Source organism: Primulina eburnea, unplaced genomic scaffold, assembly GCF_022965805.1.
Source record: "Primulina eburnea isolate SZY01 unplaced genomic scaffold, ASM2296580v1 ctg439, whole genome shotgun sequence".
In the NCBI taxonomy this organism is placed as follows: domain Eukaryota; kingdom Viridiplantae; phylum Streptophyta; class Magnoliopsida; order Lamiales; family Gesneriaceae; genus Primulina; species Primulina eburnea.
In genome coordinates this window covers 15251-36590 of record NW_027331253.1, presented here as the reverse complement: position 1 = coordinate 36590, position 21340 = coordinate 15251, and the positions used below count along the sequence as shown (strand labels likewise).

The 21340-nt window shown below is 38.4% G+C and overlaps 1 protein-coding gene and 1 pseudogene across 1 annotated transcript; one reads left to right on the top strand and one right to left on the bottom strand.

Annotated features, from left to right (window-relative positions):
- The first annotated feature begins 6444 nt into the window (after positions 1-6444).
- LOC140821140 (mRNA export factor GLE1-like) lies at positions 6445-8806 on the top strand. The gene is made up of 9 exons (XM_073181554.1): positions 6445-6498; positions 6583-6695; positions 6949-7019; positions 7149-7230; positions 7398-7481; positions 7708-7791; positions 8024-8155; positions 8256-8378; positions 8458-8806. The coding sequence occupies exons 2-9, from the start codon at positions 6591-6593 to the stop codon at positions 8686-8688; spliced, it is 912 nt and encodes a 303-aa protein (XP_073037655.1). The 5' UTR covers positions 6445-6498; positions 6583-6590; the 3' UTR covers positions 8689-8806.
- A 1464-nt stretch (positions 8807-10270) lies between these two features.
- Positions 10271-12534, bottom strand: LOC140821138 (uncharacterized; annotated as a pseudogene).
- Between the last annotated feature and the right edge of the window lie 8806 nt (positions 12535-21340).

The window sequence follows — 21340 nt, the reverse complement described above, 5'->3', positions numbered from 1 at the left end:
TCGGAGGACGGAGACCAAGGGCTGAAAATTGTGAAAATGTTTTATTAAATAATTAATTTTAATTATTTAATATAAGGGTGATGATTTCTCTTATTTTTTTTAAACAAGGAATTTGAGATGAATTTACACGCCGGGATTTATTTTTTACTCGATTGGATTTTAACTAAAATTCAATCTTTTAAGCAGTCCGGCTATTTAATTCACTAATTGTTTTTATGAAAACATTTTTTTTAAGCCTAACTTGCACTAGTGGCTTAATTAGGAGTTAAGGTCTTAGGCCATTAAATAAAATGGATTAGCATATAAACAATTAAACCTAAAGCTAGACTCTCTCAAAAAACTAACGCCACCTTTTTTGTGCAAAACAAAAACTCCTCCTCCGGCGCAGCAGCAGGTCTCGGCGAGGGAACTGATTTTTCCTCCAAAGTTTTTAAGGGAGAAAGCCTCGGTTCTCTCCGTTCTTCCGTCGTCATCGGTATTTCGTGGCGTTTACGACGCAAAACACGCCTAAATCTTCTTTTTCCTCATCCATTACATCATATAATGATTTAATTATGTATGCATGAAGATCTTGAAGTTTTATTTTCAGAATTCGTTTTCTCCATGTATATGCTATGAACTAATGCTTTTTATGTACCAAGCCACGTCTTGATTGTGTTTAGTGGACTGCCATGATGCTATATGATGTTAGGTAAAGGTTTCAGGAAAACAAAGCCACACACACCCACCCACCCACCATCTACAAACCAAAAGGAAATAAAGGAAACAAAAAACGTAGGCTGCTGTCATGACTTGAACGATCGGGTGTCACGTTTCAGGTAGGGCTTTGGTCTTTGGCTGAGACCAGGACACGGGCCAGGGTTGTCAGGAGTCAGGGTGGAGATTCCTAGCCAGTGCTAGGTGTATGACCCGTTCCAAATCACCTACTAATCAGACTAAGTAAACATCATTTAACTTAATTAATACAATCATAGATAAAACGCGGAAGGCCAATGAACGCAAGTTATCCATTATACAACAACCATCGAAATCCAGAATACTTAACTAAACTGAATATCTGCTACAACCATATCCGAAATAAACAGTATGAAGAACTACTCAACCGTCTCTCCACTTCCTCCTCGACCTCCTCCTCCTGAGCCATCCAACCTGATGCTGCCCCGTGAGAATGGGGTGTCCAGATGAAACAAAACCGATGACGTGAGCGTAAGAACGCCCCAGAATCCACAAGATGAGTCTAACCAAGAGCCTATATGAATGCCACTGCTATGATATGATCACCAGGTATTCAAGAAACAGGAGTCACAAAAGATCTCCAATGCTCTATTCTAGGGCGGCCAAGTGGATATTTGCCGCGCGGTAACTCTCTGGTCCTGCAATCCACTACAGATCAGACGTGTGACCTAAAATGTCCCGTATCAACCAAAAAAACCCGAAGCCCTCCGGACCCGTCGCCACTGTGTATCTCCGGTTTCCATCGTCCACAAGACAGGGCCTGAGCGGCCCCACAATATTCGTCTTTCTCGAAAGAGATACGCTCAACAGCAAAGGTTATCTCGAAGGGAACGGCTCACATGAAATGCAACATGCATCATAAAGCGTGACATATAATGCCTGCATCATATGACATATCATGCCCGCAAATAATCATTCAACACCTATTGAAATGTATACTCAACCAGGATATCTCGGATAGTACTTTCGTCGCCTCACACCACCAGCATATCCTACGATCAGCCCTATCAACAGCCTGCTTCCAGTAGACAGCCCACTGATGCCACTCGCTCCCAACTGAGCACAGCTCCGCACAACACCATAGCTCTCTGCTAGTGCCTAAACCTCGGGAAGCCTAGAAACACCGACCAGAAACGACTGAAACACTCTGAATGCCTCGGAAATCGACTAGTCACAAATGAAGTCTCGCGCCTCTATTTATATAGCCAACGATCGGAAGATCCGTCACTACACTTCGGACGACCGAACCCTTATCGGACGCTCCGAACCCTGCATGTCTTCCCTTCCACAGTCCAGCCCCTGTCTCGGACGATCCGAACCTGGTTTCGGTCCTGCCGATCCCACGAACATAAAAATCCAATAATTAACTCAAATTAGGTTCGGGATACTACACTAGGCTCAAATGGCGAGGGCTCGGGAAAGTTCTAGTGCAGCTAGGACTCCACCCGAGAACCCTGCACAGATTTGTGCAGGGTTCCCGCCACTCTCAGGCAATGGAGGCTCGTTTCGTGGGGGCACGGGCTGGGATAGGAAGGTTCACTAGGGTCCTAAGTAAGCGTCCATGGATTGGGTTTGGTTGGTAGAGCGTCGGCTGGACTCACACGATCGTAAACGTGATAACCATGCAGCACATGATTCTCGGCCAGCTTATGCACGTCAAGGAAGGGTTTCGTTTTTGAGTTTTGGGGTGTCGTCTTGACAACCTTAGAGTCCAGTAGGCTAATTTAACATGTTGGGCAAGTTTTGGTTCGACATGGCTCGGGAGTAACTCGGGAAAATTAAGAGATGCTCGGGGTCGAAGTTTAGGTGTCAAAATGAGTTTTAAAATGAAGAAATTTTGGAAAACGGCTCACGAGGGTCGGGCCGTGATCCATAAGGGCTAAAATAATATAAAAAACTAAATTTTGAATTTAGGAATTTATATTAAAGTTTGGTATTTTTCGGGATTAAAACACCGTTAAAATAATCAAGAAAGATAATTGAAAAGTCTAAGTTTTAAGCCAAATAAATAAGAAAAAATTCATATAAGCTTAAATAATTATCTGGGACATGTTAGAGTCATGAAATCAAGAAAAAATCAGAAACAAAAAGTGTCGATCCAGGGGTAAAACGATCTTTTACACCTAAAAATTTGTAATGGTCATGAAAGTGCCCCAAATACTGTTTTTATGATATTATGATCATTTTTACATGTTTATGAAATTCAGGATTTATTTATGATTTATTTTAAATTTTCATGAAATTTTATGATTTAAGTTGACATTTAAAATACATGGTGCATGCTTGGTTTCAAAAGAAAATATGTTTATGCATGATTTATAAAAGTGATGAAAACCTTGATGAAAGTGAAGTAATTGTGACTGTGAGGATTTGAGGATATGAGGTTATGATTGAGGATAAGCCAAGGCTCAGTTACGATCATGTGTCGCTGATGTCCCGTCGCCCAGTACTGTGGTTTCATGTATGGTACCATCGACTCTGAGGATTGAGGAAAGTCACAATTAACGATCTGAATTCAATAAAGAAAAGATAATGTTTATGATCATGAAAAGATGATGTCATGTTATGATTGAGGAAAAAGGTAAAGGTGAGGTTCATGTTATGCATATCACGAAAATGTTATTTACGTAAAAGTATTTTCACTGTGCATGTGGTTTTATTATGTATTATTTGTTACAAAGATTTGGTGTGTTGAGTCTTTAGACTCACTAAGTGTGATGGATGCAGGTGGTATTGAAAGAGGTCTTGATGGTGATACTACTGGACTGACGGTGTACACAACCCGAGGACCAGTGCTACATTTTCGCATTATGCTTATGATTTAAGTTAAAGATTTTTATGATTTTATTTATGCTTTTGAGAGATTTTGAGAGGTTTAGTATGGGCTATATTGTCAAACTTATTGCTTTTAGGCTTGGAAAAACAGTAGACGATTTTACTTTACGACAATTTCACTCGAATTTTTAAGTACTAGTTGATTGAGGTTTATTTAATAATTCAAAATATTTTATAAAAATATTTTCATGTATTATTTGAGTTGGCCGAATTTTTTTTTAAAAAATTCTAGTACATTTTAAACAAAGAACATGAAACGTTCAGTTGGTATCAGAGCAAAGGTCCTGTAAAGGATTGTGCCACCATCAGCGCCGGGAAGGTCAGTCGTCAAGCCTCAAAGTTGTAAGTTTTACATGCTTATGTGATTTCATGATATTCCGAGAGCTGGATCCACCCTCTTGGGCACTTCCGTTATGAATATGGAGATGCTGACCGTGTGAGGTGTACCACTTACTGGGGTATGCTACTTGGTGGGAAGGGTCGAGCATGAGTTAACCTGCTCTACTATCACTGGCCACAATTCAAGAATTTTCTATGAGAAGTATTTTACTGCGGATGTTAGGGCCGACTAAGGGGAGTTTATGAGCCTCCGACTGGAGACTTGTTTGCGCTTTGTGAAGAAATTTGATAGGGGTTGTCACTTTGTACCCCTATTGCGAGAGATCTGCAGAAAAGCTTAGGCACTTTATGGATGGTCTACGTCCTTCTCTAACCAACAATGTTATGATGAGCATCCATTAGATTATGCACCGCCACTACTTGTGCCTTCAAGTCTGAGCAAGATTTGAGGGATATTGATTTTGAACTTCAGTGTAAAGAACAGTCTACCATAGTAACAGTCAGCCACAGAAGCAGAATACGGGTCCACTAGACCTCAAGCCTCAAAACCAAGGTCCAATCAAGTAAAAGCAAGGGCAGCAGAGGCCACAGAATCAAGGATCACCACCGCCTACGGAGAGGCAACCCTGCAAGATGTAATCGTGCGCCGCATCTTGGCAAGTGCGAATGGGGACCTACAAGTGTTTCTACGCAAGGAAATGGGCCCAAAAGCTGTTGATTGCCAAAGAGAAAGGCACTCTACTGTAGGGCGAGCGTATGTTATGAATCCGAAGAAGCGGAGGAGAAGCAGACATACTTATCACATGTAACCTAGTTATTTAAACATTTTTATATTGCCTATTCTTCTGCATGAAATGTTAAATTGGTTACTAGGATTGATTTGGGAAAAACAAGATTTAACTTAGTGGACTTAGGTCGCATGATCTTCTTAGTGGGGTTTAAGTTTGATTTTAAGAACCCTAGAAAATGTTATGAATTTGATGACTTATTTTATGATAAGGATGTTATGTTTCCAAATAAAAAGTTTTAGGGCCAAATTAAAAATATCATAACCGATTAATCTTTGGGTTGTTCGAATTTGTGGCAAGGGTTTTGATGCAACTTCCGCAATCATGGGGGTAAAGTGCAAAATCGAAAACTTGAGGGACTAGATTCAATTTTCGCTAATTAAGGGACCGAAGCGTAATAAATCATAACATTAAGGGCTCAATTGCTAATACCGAAACCATGAGCACTAAGGGGTAATTTCCGAAAATTTTTTTTGGACTAAATTGTTATTATCCGAAAATTTAAGGGCCATAGTGCAATTATCCAAAATTGGGGGACTAGAATCATAAAATTCAAAAATGTAAGGGCTATAAGTACAATTTCACGAAATGCTTAAGTTCACGCGAAATTTTTTGAATTTGGGGAAACTAATGATAGTAAAATCCTTAAGTTTCAACTCGAAAAGATTGAAAAGACATCTTTCACCAGCAGGGAGGATTATCATTCTAGGTGTAGCTACCTATGCATTGCTAGATTCAGGAGCTACACATTCCTTCATATCTGAAACCTTCGTCAAGCGACTGAATATTACTCCTCAAGATATGGGTTTGGGTTTCAAGGTTTCGATTCCATCCGGTGATCAGATGCTCACGTCTAAACTTGTCAAGGATCTAGAGCTTCGTTTATTCAAAATGTAGTTCGGGCTGATCTTATTGTACTCCCTATGCCCGAATTCGATATTATACTTGAGATGGATTGGCTATCAGTGAATGGAGCTTCGATTGATTTCAGTCAGCGATCAGTGTCTATTCGACCGCCTAATGGTAAACCTTTTGTTTTTGAGGGGCGGCGAGGAACAAGCAAATGCCGCACGTTATTCTTGTTTATGTGCGAGGAAGCTTATTAAGCGAGGATGCTCAGCTTATCTAGCATGCGTCACTACTGCTCAGGAGTCTATCAGTCAGAAGTTATAGGATGTTGCCATTGTGAGAGATTTTCCTAGCGTCTTTCCTGAGGACGTTTCTGGCGTTCCGCCCGATCGAGAGGTGGAATTCTCTATTGATCTAGTGCCGAGCACGGTTCCTATATCAAAAGCACCCTATCGTCTAGCACCTGCAGAAATGAAAGAATTGAAAAGATCAGATACAGGACTTGTTAGACAAGGGTTTCATTCGCCCTAGTTACTCTCCATGGGGCGCACCGGTATTATTTGTGAAAAAGAAGGATGGTAGTATGCGTCTTTGCATCGATTATCGAGAGCTCATCAGGGTCACGATAAAAAATAAGTATCCACTGCCAAGAATCGAGATTTATTTGACCAGTTGCAAGGAGCATCGATTTTCTCTAAGATTGATCTGCGTTCGGGATACCATCAGTTGAAAGTGAAAGAAGCAGATGTCCATAAGACAGCATTCAGAACTAGATATGGGCACTATGAGTTTATGGTCATGCCATTCGGGTTGACCAATGCGCCAGCGATCTTCATGGATCTCATGAATCGCGTATTTCAATCGTATCTGGATCAGTTTATTATTGTCCCTTAAACTCTTGGGCAGGTCGTGCCTACCAGATTTGACGATAAGAAACATGTTTCATTATCAGGTATGTGGGACGTTATGTTGATAAACAAGAATTTTGACTTTTTCGCCATTCTAATCTGAAGTTTCAACTGAGTCTATTTGGCAGGAAGAAGTATGACAAGAGCTTCAAAAAATGCTTTAGAATTGGAGAAAAAAAGACTACGTATTTATGAAAAGTTAACTATAGAAAACGGGGCTCTTAAAGAAAGTTCTGATCAGGTAAATCACTAAGGATGATTCGAATTTCAAATTATAGATTTTACTGTACTATGCATTTAAATATCTTTACAGGTTTATAGAATCGTTTGTGCAAAATAAGCAAGACACATAAGGTGGTCGCAACTTTGAATAGATCACCGAATGCTAGATAATGTGTTTGATGGTTCTTCTGATTCATTATCTCTCTACGATGTCCATGAGCACAATGTCGATGATATGTCATTTATGAACCACAATTGTCTGTCCTATCCAGGGTAATCGAAGAACTGGACAGAATTTCAATAGGCTGATTAAAACCATCTATGCTACTGTAGAAAATGTCAGGTCAGTCGGATCTTATCATTCTTTCATTTTAACAAACCAGTAAGTCTTTTACTTTGCTGTTCATTAGTTTTATTTTCCTCTGATAAAAAAAATCTTATGTTATGTGCAAATTGCATTTTTTTTCAACAGAACAAAAGCAGATGAATTGTTCAATTTAATCAGTAGTCCAGAATATCCCCATTCCATCAGTATCATGTCCTTTGCAGAAAAGGTATTGTTGTTGAGTATCACTTGAAGGAGTTACCGGTTTTCATTTCTTTGTTTGATTGCAGAACCAATTTGATATTTAATAGATTATAAGCGGAGGAAACTTTCATCATCGTGTTCAGAGAATGTCTAATAAATATGTGCTTACTTAGGGAGTCATGATTTTTACAGGTGGTCTTCAACTGTGAAAATTCTCAAAAGAGCGACAGATTCATTTTTGCCTGTAGTCATGTCATTGTTCTTGTCACCTCCAAGGTAAACTCTGCTGTGAAGAATTCCATACTACTTGTTATAAATTTATTCTAAGTTGTTATCATGAAATCAATTGTTTGCTAAGAAGTCCTTTTATGTTCTCTTCTTTTGTGTAAGATAAGTCTTCTCCGTGTCTGGATTTGTATGCTTGTGTCCATTGAAGCAGCAATTTAGCATGTTGATCCTGGATAATGTGTCATTTGATAATATTTTATTTTATTGAATACAGATTCCATTGGCTTTGGACATTCTCTTGGCAGAGTTGAATAGAGTTTGCATGTACACTGTGCCCAAATATGTAGAATACTCTCCAGTAATAAATCTAACTCAATATTTTAAGAACTTGTCTTTTGTTTGTTCTCGATTTTTCCTTGTTATGGTTTGCTGATGCAAAAGTATGGGCAGTTTCATGTACTTTTTAAGTTCTCTGCAAGAGTCACATGGCTTGATTGGACTCTTAAGTTCAGAAACATTCTTGTTCTCTTTTGGCTTTTCGACAGAGCTGCTGCTGTAAATTGATACCATATTTATGTTATCTTTTATAGGTATTGTTTCAAACCAGAGAAGCTTATTTCAAAGCTATTGGCTACAAGGAAATATATGGTAAGATCGAAAACACTGATAGTTATGTAGAGAGATTGAGTTCGATAATGAGACTCTATGGAGCTTTAGTACAGGTTTGGGTGCTCTGTGACTACTTGAGCTTTTAACCATAATTACCCAATGCATTTTAATGGTACGAGACAAGATTGGGTTCTGATATTCTTGTTTTGGCAGACTGAAATTGGTGGCTTTCAGAATCTCCATGGACTTAAAGAAGGTTGGGCATGGCTTGCACGGTTTCTAAATTCTCTCCCGGCTAATCTTTATACAGCAGTTGCACTACAACATTTTCTTGAAGTAAGCTGGCATTTGCCTTTTCACATATATTTTTCAATATTTTATGCATAATGATATGTAGTCATTTAAGAACGTCTAGATGTCAGGATACGCTCTTTACCGAAGATACAGAAATCAGTTTGAGAAGTTGCTGAGGATCATTGCTCGTGACTTCCTCAAAGCACTAAAAGAGGGTAATTCAGATTCAGTAAATGCAAAGCTGATCAAGGTGAAAACATCCATCATTAATTACGTAGAGTCAAGCCGGTTCAAGAAGGAACCAGAAGGATTGCAGCTGAGAGGCCACTTGGATTCGAATGATTTTTTTTGATGTTCAGCCATTATTTCGAAATCTATTGATGTGCAGTTAATCTGATCGATCATGTGTATCAATTAGTGTTACTCGGCAACTAGAACACAAAGGTTGAATGTTGGGAAATGTTACTCATCCATCAATCATGGTTCCCAATTAGTATTGCTGGACTAATAGAATCCGAAGGCTTTCAGAAATGTTGCCTGATTTGGCTTCATCCGCTTGAATAGTGAAGATCCTCCCAAAGTTTTTAGAAATTGAAGAAACAAGTACACTTAAGAGTGTTGAAAAATCGACAACAAACAACTACTCGGATAGCTGTCCATATGTCCGACAAGTGTTAACCATTGCCCTTGGCAGCTTCCTAGGATTATGGTCATAACCAAAATTTTACTTGTATTTTTTTGATCATCTATAATAGAAAAAAGAAAGAACGAAACAGCATTACGTGTTATTCATAGAAGTGGCATACTAATTGACCATAGATCAATTCTACTTTTGATTTGGGAGTGTTGATCACACCTCTAATTCTGAACATATTGTTCATACCAAGTGACAACAATATATTTTGATCGTAATCTTGTGGTCAAATAGTGTAACATGGTTTAAGCAATCACCTCCGGAATTGGTGTCACAACTATGCTCTAAAGATTATTTTTTAAACATTTAAATTAACTAAAAAGTTTTAATAGGAAATCATTTGATCTGTTTATGTAAATTGATGTTGTTTACCTATTCATAAATAAGAGTAGATAGCATTGTGGAAAATCGTGTCATAATTGAAAAGGACAAGTTGATTGATAAAATAATTTTTTGACGATCGAAGAAGTGAGCTATACGATTACCCAAGGAAAAGTTGAAACGAGATTTTATATGTTTTTTTTCCAAAAAAAAAAAAATGTTATTAGAGATTTTACTTAGTCACCCATGGCTACTAATAATCCACTCCCGTTCATTATTTTAATAACAATATGTTATCAAAAATATTAATTTCAATAAATTTTCTCTTCCACGGGTTTCTCTGATTTCGTAACGCTGGACACTATATACGCATAGGGAAAAAAATATTGGAAGAAGGTTTCAATAAGAATGGAAAAGGTAATTTCTTAAATACAATACTCTAATAAAATATAATAATTTTAATTTTACAATATGTATGTGCGTGTGATTATTCTCACATATGTATGTTTCCCAAAATAATAGTGATTGATCACAAAAATGACATGTAAATAAATATTAGATTTAAAACTTAAAGGTTAGGTAGATGTACCACACAACCAATTACAGAATCAACGTATAAAAAATAATTTACAGAACTAAATTACGTGCAAGAAAAATAAGGAATTTGTTTTCCGAAAAAATGATATGATCAAGATGGACTAACGCAACCTCTACGCTTGATTGCGATGATACGTGGATGATGATCCATGGAGGTTCCTTTCAGGAAAATGGAAACTTTCACGCTCAAATTTCAACGTCTTCATAAGGAGGCAAGCAAACGGCCAGATATCTGTAATACAGCAATTCTACTCGAGGAAAATATAAGCACCAGAGCATCTACACGCACGAAAGATATCACATCAAATACCAGTCTTTTAAGTAGCAAAAAGTAAATAATATCCCTTCCTGTTCTCTGTGTGCGTGCGCAGGGAAGTGAGTGGATCTCAATTTTTTTAAAAGCAACCATATTGTTTGTTACTTGGAGAAGAGAACCGAGAAGAGCCTGAGACACTTTGCCTCCAGGGAAGGGGGCCAAAAGTCCTCCACATGCTTGATGGCAATACAACCTAGAGCCTTGTGTGAACAAATGGCAGCCACCTCTTTGCACCCAAAAATTTCCCATTGCACCAGGGTAAGACTTAAGCTTCATTCCTGCATCCATCATTAGTAAAAGAAGTATTAATCTAGAAATCGTAAAAATTTTCACCCAATGCTCCGTGATAGAGAGCAAAATTTGGAAAACTTCTTAAAAATATCTATACAAGTAAATTGATATTTTCTTCTGGCCCTTTAGCCTGATTTGGATCTGACCAAAAGAGTTGGAACCAAGCTGTCCCGTCACTCCACTCAAGAAAGCAATTTTTCTCTCACAAACTCAACAGTTTAGCTTATCTACAGCATCTTTCATCTCAGTTCGGTGAATCTGCATGAGAGAATCCGACTGTAAACTCAAACGTTGTACCTGCTTCACAGTCATCACATGCCAAGGAAAGCTTATTTTCCTTTACGAGACCCCCAATAATCAATTTGAAAGTCACATCATCTGGATAAACACCTATAGTTTGCATCTCTTCATATAGATTCAAGGCTTCACTAACTTTAAAATATTTACAATATCCATTGATGAGAGCATTATAGGACACAACATCAGGGTAAACTCCCTGTTCTAGCATATCATGGAAAGTACTGTGAGCCATTCCTATTCTACCTGTCTTACATAGATGGTCAATAATAATGGTATATAATGCACGACTTGGAATTAGACCCATCTTTGTCATCTGCTCAACAAGGTCCCTGGCTGCACTTGAGTTGCCTTCTCTCAGAAAGGCATCTATGAGAATACTAAATGTATCCACATCTGGAAAGATTCCCTTCCTCCCCATCTCCCACAAGAGTTTATAAGCTCTGCTGGTACGACCAACTTTGCAAAGTGCATGTATCACTGTGTTGTAAGATACAACATCTACAACTCCTTTGCCCTCCATCTTATTTACTACTATCAACATGTATGCCTTATCTATCATGCTGGCTTTGCAGAGACCTTTTAGGAGCGCATTGTAGCTGTAACTGTCAGGTTTCATCCCGCCCTTCTCCATCTTCTCCATTAATTTTTCTGCCGCATCTAACATTAAGTGACCACAACAATAATTTAACAACACATTATGAGTGATTAATAGCAAGCGCCTTGTCAATCCTACCAACCTGACAAAACCCGTGTATAAGCACATTATAGATTACCGTCTCAAACCTAAGTTTTCCCCTCATATTCCCCACTGTGAGTTCATAAGCCAAATCAACCTGTCCACTCTCACTTAATCCCAGCACAAGTGCCCTGCATGCCTTGTTATCCGGTTCCAGCCCTTTCTTGATCATCATTTTCCACATTTCTCCGGCCTCCTCGTATCGTTTGACTCTACACAATCCACTAATTATAATAGTATAGCTTACTTTATCAGGTTCTCGCCCCTTCTCTCCCATTATTCTCAACACCTTCAAAGCATCATCCACTATATTCTCACTACACAAAAGATTCAAATAAATGTTATAAGCCCAAATATCAGCAACGATACCAATGGTATCCATATCATGAAAAAGCCTGTAAATAAGCTCAAAGTTCTTAACTTAACACAACCCGGAAATAAATCTTGAATAAGTAAAGGAATTCAAAGAGAACCCTTTCGGATTCATGGAGTTATAATAATATTCAGCCAATTCGAAACGCTTGTTTTTCACCAAAACTCCGAGAAATCGATTGTAATCTATCGGAAAAATTCTGCAATCCGAGGAGGACATTTCGTCGAACACCTGAACTGCCTGATCAATTAGTCCGGATCTGACAAAGATAGAAATGCAAGAACGGTATATATGGCGCTGTGCGCCAAGAGTTCTATACATTATCAACGTGGGTTTCTCAGAAACTTAGGCATTTGAGCTCCGCTGGAGAAACGGGAGTTGAAAAATATCCTTACTACTTGGTGCTCAATTTCAATACAATAAAAGAACACTTATGCGCAGGTGCTACTTCCGCCGGGATCGGCATTTGAGTTTTTGCTCCACCTCTTTGCGGCGGAGAACGAAAGAGAAGGCGGGGAGTCGGGGGCCCAAAATCCAAGTCCGAGCTCTGGATTTGAAAAATAAAGAGAATGGGCCGGGCCTTGCAAGAAGCGGCCATCTCACTTTCTGTTTGGCGGCTCTTCTCCATCTTCGACCCTTAGACAAGAAAACACTCTTTTTTCTTTTCTTCTTCTTCTTTAAAAATTATTATTATTAATTTTTATTTTTATTTTTGTTCGTAACCATCATACCACCATGGGATGCTGTGTTAGAGATTTTTCTCAAAATCGTGTTTCTACGTGTATATAAACATGATATATAATATACAGAAGCTTAAATCGAGTATTACCTCCGACCATTGAAAATTTTGATTTCTCTGCTTTTCTTCTCGGTTGAAGCCTTCTAAGCACTCCACCCTCTCAATAGATGATGTATATTTCTTTATGAGGTGTGTATGCTTAGGGACCTCAATCATCTCTATTTATATGCATCTCATACCATCAACGAGAAAAATAGGGAGTCTGAATATTAGAAGAAGAAACGTGTACGTATCTCAATTTCTGAAGTTGAGCACGTTTGTCAAAAGTTTTCGTCAAAAGTTGTAGGCAATGGCCGTCGCCATTTCCTACACGTCTGTTCTTCTTCCTTTCTAATATGTGTCATATTTTTCTTACATTCTCCCACTTGACACATATATCTCATTTACCATAGGAGAGAACAAAATACATGAGTTATTTTTAGCCATAAAAACAGCAGCTGAATTGTCACAATATATTCTTAATGGCCTAGATATAGAATCCATAATTCTAAGCCCTGAAACGAAACTCTTCAACCATACACCATGTGAGGTTGCCTCAAAACAAGCTACGAACTCTGCTTCCATAGTGGAAGTAGCAATCAATGTCTGCTTTGCACTTCTCCAAGATACAGCTCCACCAGCTAGCATGAAAATATATCCTGAAGTGGATTTCTTGAATCAATGCAGCTAGCGTAGTCTGAATCAGAGTAGCCAATTACTTCCAAATTCTAAGTTCGTCTGAACATAAGCATATAATCTTTGGTCCCTTGAAGGTACCTCATTACTTTCTTTGCAGCTTTCCAATGGTCTAAACCTGGATTACTCTGATATCTTCCCAACATCCCAACAACAAATGCAATGTCAGGTCTAGTGCAAACCTGAGCATACATCAAGCTTCCGACAGCAGAAGCATAAGGAATGTTTTTCATTTGTTCCCGCTCTAGATCATTCTTTGGGCATTGGCTCAAATTGAATTTATCGCATTTCACAATGGGAGCTATACTTGGTGAACAATCTTTCATCCGATATCTCTCTAAAACTTTGTTGATATAGGTTTCTTGAGACAGACCTAGAATACCTTTAATTCGATCTCTATGTATCTTAATGCCAATGACATAAGATGCATCGCCCATATCCTTCATATCAAAGTTTTTAGAGAGGAATTGTTTCACCTCATATAACAAACCCTTATCATTGGTTGCAAGTAATATATCATCCACATATAGAATAAGGAAACAAATCTTGCTCCCACTGGTATATACATTGATCCATGGGGTTCTCAACGAATCCGAATGAAGAGATAACATCATGAAATTTAAATACCATTTACGGGAAGCTTGTTTCAATCCATATATAGATTTCTAATGCTTACAAACCAATTTCTCACCATTACTAGAGAAGAATCCTTCAGGTTGTTTCATATAAACCTCTTCCTCTAGTTCTCCATTGAGAAAAGCTGTTTTCACATCCATTTGTTGTAAATCTAAGTCAAAATGTGCAACTAATGCTAGAATGATACGAAGAGAATCTTTCTTAGATACAGGAGAAAAAGTCTCCTTGTAGTCGATTCTTTCCTGCTGAGTGAATCTTTTAGCAACGAGTCTTGCTTTATACCTTTCAATGTTGCCTACTGAGTCTTTCTTTGTTTTGAAGACCCATTTACATCCAATGGCTCTTACACCATCAGGCAACTGAACAAGATCCCAGACTCCATTAACTGCCATAGAATTCATCTCTTCTTTCATAGCATTAAACCATAGTTTTGACTCATTACAACTTATGGCTTGTGAAAACGTTTCAGGATCATTTTCGGCTCCGATGTTAAAGTCCGATTCTTGTAAATACACAACATAATCACTAGATATTGCTGATCTTCTTATTCTAGTAGATCTCCTTAGGTTGTTTGGTTGATCAACAATTTCTTGTTGTTCTTCATTAACAACTTGATCCACTGGATTTTCATCAGCAATTTGTGGAACTTCAGTAACTGGTTGTCTAACACCCATTTGGTCTTGAGGGGTGTGAATAACAACCAATCTATCATTTGAATAAGAGGGTTGTGAATTAATGTGATCATTCTCAAGAATTATGTCATTTGAATGATCACTCCCACTAATCAAATCATTCTCAAGAAATTTTGTATTTCTTGATTCTGCAATTCTAGTGTTGTGAGATGGACAATAGAATCTGTAACCTTTGGATTTTTCGGCATACCCAATGAAATATCCACTTATAGTTCTTGGGTCCAGTTTATTTTCATGTGGGTTATAAACTCTTATTTCAGAAGGACAACCCCAAACGCGTATATGTTGCAAACTCGGTTTCCAACCTTTAAATAACTCAAATGGCGTCTTTGGGACAACCTTAGTTGGAACTCGGTTTAATATATACACAGCTGTCTTAAGAGCTTCAGTCCACAAGGATTTAGGAAGTTTTGAGCTACTTAACATGCTCCTCACCATGTCCAATAATGTTCGGTTTCTCCTCTCAGCTACACCATTTTGGTCCGAAAAACCAGGCATAGTATATTGGGCAACAATATAATGTTCTTGGAGAAACTTCGTAAACAGACCAGGTGCTTGTCCATTCTTAGTGTATCTACCATAATATTCTCCACCTCTATCAGTTCTCACGATCTTAATATGTTTTCCACATTGCTTCTCCACTTCAGCCTTAAAAACCTTAAAGGCTTCTAGTGCTTCGTTTTTATTATGAAGCATGTAGATATACACGTATCGTGAATAATCATCAATGAAGGAGATGAAGTATTTCGGACTTTACATGTCCATATCTGGATAACAAATATCTGAATGTATGATTTCTAATATTTCTGTACTTGTATGGTCCAAAATTAAGACGACGTAATCCAACTGCATGCCAATCAAAGAAATATGAAAAAAAAATGAGTAATTTATTTTAATTGCTATTAAATTATGTGACATACATGCTTATTACGATTTTATTGTCATTCTGCATGAAATTGTTTTTTTTAAAAAAAAAGGGCGTTCAAGGGACGATCGAGGAACGGAGACCAAGGGCTGAAAATTGTGAAAATGTTTTATTAAATAATTAATTTTAATTATTTAATATAAGGGTGATGATTTTCTCTTATTTTTTTTAAAACAAGGAATTTTGAGATGAATTTACACGCCGGGATTTATTTTTATCGATGTTGGATTTTAACTAAAATTCAATCTTTTAAGCAGTCCGGCTATTTAATTCACTAATTGTTTTTATGAAAACATTTTTTTTAAGCCTAACTTGCACTAGTGGGCTTAATTAGGAGTTAAGGTCTTAGGCCTATTAAATAAAATGGATTAGCATATAAAAAAAATTAAACCCTAAGCTAGACTCTCAAAAAAAACTAACGCCACCCTTTTTGTGCAAAACAAAAACTCTCCCTCGGCGCAGCAGCAGGTCTCGGCCGAGGGGAACTGATTTTTCCTCCAAAGTTTTAAGGGAAGCAAGCCTCGGTTCTCTCCGTTCTTCGTCGTCATCGGTATTTCGTGCGTTTACGACGCAAAAACACGCCTAAATCTTCTTTTTCTCATCCATTACATCATATTAATGATTTAATTAATGTATGCATGAAGATCTTGAAGTTTTATTTTCAGAAATTCGTTTTTCTCATGTATATGCTATGAACTAATGCTTTTTATGTACCAAGCCACGTCTTGATTGTGTTTAGGGACTGCCATGATGCTATATGATGTTTAGGTAAAGGTTTCAAGGAAAACAAAGCCACACACACCCACCCACCCACCATCTACAGAAACCAAAAGGAAATAAGGAAACAAAAAAACGTAGGCTGCTGTCATGAACTTGAACGATCGGGTGTCACGTTTCAGGGTAGGGCTTGGTCTTGGCTGAGACCAGGACACGGCCAAGGGTTGTCAGGAGTCAGGGTGAGATTCCTAGCCATGCTAGGACTCGAAGCGAGGGCTCGGGAAGAGTTCTAGTGCAGCTAGGACTCCACCCGAGAACCCTGCACAGATTTGTGCAGGGTTCCCGCCACTCTCAGGCAATGGAGGCTCGTTTCGTGGGGGCACGGGCTGGGATAGGAAGGTTCACTAGGGTCCTAAGTAAGCGTCCATGGATTGGGTTTGGTTGGTAGAGCGTCGGCTGGACTCACACGATCGTAAACGTGATAACCATGCAGCACATGATTCTCGGCCAGCTTATGCACGTCAAGGAAGGGTTTCGTTTTTGAGTTTTGGGGTGTCGTCTTGACAACCTTAGAGTCCAGTAGGCTAATTTAACATGTTGGGCAAGTTTTGGTTCGACATGGCTCGGGAGTAACTCGGGAAAATTAAGAGATGGCTCGGGGTCGAAGTTTAGGTGTCAAAATGAGTTTTAAAATGAAGAAATTTTGGAAAACGGCTCACGAGGGTCGGGCCGTGATCCATAAGGGCTAAAATAATATAAAAAAACTAAATTTTGAATTTAGGAATTTTATATTAAAGTTTGGTATTTTTCGGGATTAAAACACCGTTAAAATAATCAAGAAAAGATAATTGAAAAAGTCTAAGTTTTAAGCCAAATAAAATTAAGAAAAAATTCATATAAGCTTAAATAATTATCTGGGACATGTTAGAGTCATGAAATCAAGAAAAAATTCAGAAACAAAAAGTGTCGAGTCCAGGGGTAAAACGATCTTTTTACACCTAAAAATTTGTAATGGTCATGAAAGTGCCCTAAATACTGTTTTTATGATATTATGATCATTTTTACATGTTTATGAAATCTTCAGGATTTATTTATGATTTATTTTAAATTTTCATGAAATTTTATGATTTAAGTTGACATTTAAAATACATGGTGCATGCTTGGTTTCAAAAGAAAATATGTTTATGCATGATTTTATAAAGTGATGAAAACCTTGATGAAAGTGAAGTAATTGTGACTGTGAGGATTTGAGGATATGAGGTTATGATTGAGGATAAGCCAAGGCTCAGTTGACGATCATGTTTCGCTGATGTCCCCGTCGCCCAGTACTGTGGTTTCATGTAGATGGTACCATCGACTCTTGAGGATTGAGGAAAGTCACAATTAACGATCTGAATTCAATAAAGGAAAAGATAATGTTTATGATCATGAAAAGATGATGTCATGTTATGATTGAGGAAAAAGGTAAAGGTGAGGTTCATGTTATGCATATCACGAAAATGTTATTTTACGTAAAAGTATTTTCACTGTGCATGTGGTTTTATTATGTATTATTTGTTACAAAGATTTGGTGTGTTGAGTCTTTAGACTCACTAAGTGTGATGGATGCAGGTGGTATTGAAAGAGGTCTTGATGGGTGATACTACTGGACTGACGGTGTACACAACCCGAGGACCAGTGCTACATTTTCGCATTATGCTTTATGATTTAAGTTAAAGATTTTTATGATTTTTATTTATGCTTTTGAGAGATTTTTGAGAGGTTTAGTATGGGCTATACTTGTCAAACTTATTGCTTTTTAGGCTTGGAAAAACAGTAGACGATTTTACTTTACGACAATTTCACTCGAATTTTTAAGTACTAGTTGATTGAGGTTTATTTTAATAATTACAAAATATTTTATAAAAATATTTTCATGTATTATTTGAGTTGGCCGAATTTTTTTTTAAAAAAATTCTAGTACATTTTAAACAAAAGAACATGAAACGTTCAGTTGGTATCAGAGCAAAGGTCCTGTAAAGGATTGTGCCACCATCAGCGCCGGGAAGGTCAGTCGTCAAGCCTCAAAGTTGTAAGTTTTACATGCTTTATGTGATTTCATGATATTCCGAGAGCTGGATCCACCCTCTTGAGGTACACTTCCGTTATCTGAATATGGGAGATGCTGACCGTGTGAGGTGTACCACTTACCTGCTTAGGGATGATGCTTCACTATGGTGGGAAGGGGTCGAGCATGATGTTAACCTTGCTACTATCACTTGGCCACAATTCAAAGAAATTTTCTATGAGAAGTATTTTACTGCGGATGTTAGAGGCCGACTAAAGAGGGAGTTTATGAGCCTCCGACTGGGAGACTTGTCTGTTGCCGACTTTGTGAAGAAATTTGATAGGGGTTGTCACTTTGTACCCCTTATTGCGAGAGATCCTGCAGAAAAGCTTAGGCACTTTATGGATGGTCTACGTCCTTCTCTACGCAACAATGTTATGATGATGCATCCATTAGATTATGCTACCGCCACTACTTGTGCCTTCAAGTCTGAGCAAGATTTGAGGGATATTGATTTTGAACTTCAGTGTAAAAGGAAACAGCACCATAGTAACAGTCAGCCAAGCAAGAAGCAGAATACGGGTCCACCTAGACCTCAAGGGCCTCAAAAACCCCAAGGTCAAATCAAGAAGCAAGGGCAGCAGAGGCCACAGAATCAAGGATCACCACCGCCTACGGAGAGGCAACCCTGCAAGGAATGTAATCGGCCGCATCTTGGCAAGTAAGAATGGGGGACCTACAAGTGTTTCTACTGCAAGGAAAATGGGCACAAAGCTGTTGATTGCCCAAAGAGAAAGGCACTTACTGTAGGGCGAGCGTATGTTATGAATGCCGAAGAAGCGGAGGAAGAAGCAGACATTACTCTTATCACATGTAACCTAGTTATTTAAACATTTTTATATTGCCTATTCTTGCATGAAATGTTAAATTGGTTACTAGGATTGATTTGGGAAAAACAAGATTTAACTTAGTGGAACTTAGGTCGCATGATCTTCTTAGTGGGGTTTAAGTTATGATTTTAAGAACCCTAGAAAATGTTATGAATTTGATGACTTATTTTATGATAAGGATGTTATGTTTCCAAATAAAAAGTTTTAGGGCCAAATTAAAGAATATCATAACCGATTAATCTTTGGGTTGTTCGAATTTGTGGCAAGGGATTTTGATGCAACTTCCGCAATCATGGGGGTAAAGTGCAAAATTCGAAAACTTAGGGACTAGGATTCAATTTTCGCTAATTAAGGGACCGAAGCGTAATAAATCATAACATTAAGGGCTCAATTGCTAATACCGAAACCATGAGCACTAAGGGGTAATTTCCGAAAATTTTTTTTGGGACTAAATTGTTATTATCCGAAAATTTAAGGGCCATAGTGCAATTATCCAAAATTGGGGGACTAGAATGCATAAAATTCAAAAATGTAAGGGCTAAAGTACAATTTTCACGAAATGCTTAAGTTCAACGCGAAATTTTCTTGAATTTGGGGAAACTAATGATAGTAAAATCCTTAAGTTTCAACTCGAAAAGATTGAAAAGACATCTTTCACCGCAGGGAGGATTATCATTCTAGGTGTAGCTACCTATGCATTGCTAGATTCAGGAGCTACACATTCCTTCATATCTGAAACCTTCGTCAAGCGACTGAATATTACTCCTCAAGATATGGGTTTGGGTTTCAAGGTTTCGATTCCATCCGGTGATCAGATGCTCACGTCTAAAATTGTCAAGGATCTAGAGCTTCGTTTATTCAAAATGTAGTTCGGGCTGATCTTATTGTACTCCCTATGCCCGAATTCGATATTATACTTGAGATGGATTGGCTATCAGTGAATGGAGCTTCGATTGATTTCAGTCAGCGATCAGTGTCTATTCGACCGCCTAATGGTAAACCTTTTGTTTTTGAGGCGGCGAGGAACAAGCAAATGCCGCACGTTATCTCTTGTTTATGTGCGAGGAAGCTTATTAAGCGAGGATGCTCAGCTTATCTAGCATGCGTCACTACTGCTCAGGAGTCTATCAGTCAGAAGTTATAGGATGTTGCCATTGTGAGAGATTTTCCTAGCGTCTTTCCTGAGGACGTTTCTGGCGTTCCGCCCGATCGAGAGGTGGAATTCTCTATTGATCTAGTGCCGAGCACGGTTCCTATATCAAAAGCACCCTATCGTCTAGCACCTGCAGAAATGAAAGAATTGAAAGATCAGATACAGGACTTGTTAGACAAGGGTTTCATTCGCCCTAGTTACTCTCCATGGGGCGCACCGGTATTATTTGTGAAAAAGAAGGATGGTAGTATGCGTCTTTGCATCGATTATCGAGAGCTCATCAGGGTCACGATAAAAAATAAGTATCCACTGCCAAGAATCGAGGATTTATTTGACCAGTTGCAAGGAGCATCGATTTTCTCTAAGATTGATCTGCGTTCGGGATACCATCAGTTGAAAGTGAAAGAAGCAGATGTCCATAAGACAGCATTCAGAACTAGATATGGGCACTATGAGTTTATGGTCATGCCATTCGGGTTGACCAATGCGCCAGCGATCTTCATGGATCTCATGAATCGCGTATTTCAATCGTATCTGGATCAGTTTATTATTGTCTTCATCGACGACATATTGATCTATTCCAAGAGCAGAGAGGAGCATAGCCGCCATCTGAGAACCGCACTGCAAGTACTGTTAGACAGGAAGCTTTTTGCAAAATTCAGCAAGTGCGAGTTTTGGCTTGATAGAGTTGCATTTTTAGGCCACATCATTTCCAGCAGTGGGGTGGAAGTTGATCCGAGTAAGGTAGAGGCAGTGAAAGAGTGGCCAGTGCCGAAGAGTGTCACCGAGATTCGCAGTTTCTTGGGACTAGCTGGCTATTACCGCAAGTTTATTCAGGGGTT

Bases quoted from the DNA above. Each gene is read 5' to 3' on its own strand.
- LOC140821140 (XM_073181554.1), top strand. From the start codon at position 6,591: ATGACAAGAGCTTCAAAAAATGCTTTAGAATTGGAGAAAAAAAGACTA. The intron at 8,156-8,255 runs GTTTGGGTGCTC...TTGTTTTGGCAG, and splicing joins TCTATGGAGCTTTAGTACAG to ACTGAAATTGGTGGCTTTCA. The intron at 8,379-8,457 runs GTAAGCTGGCAT...AAGAACGTCTAG, and splicing joins CACTACAACATTTTCTTGAA to ATGTCAGGATACGCTCTTTA.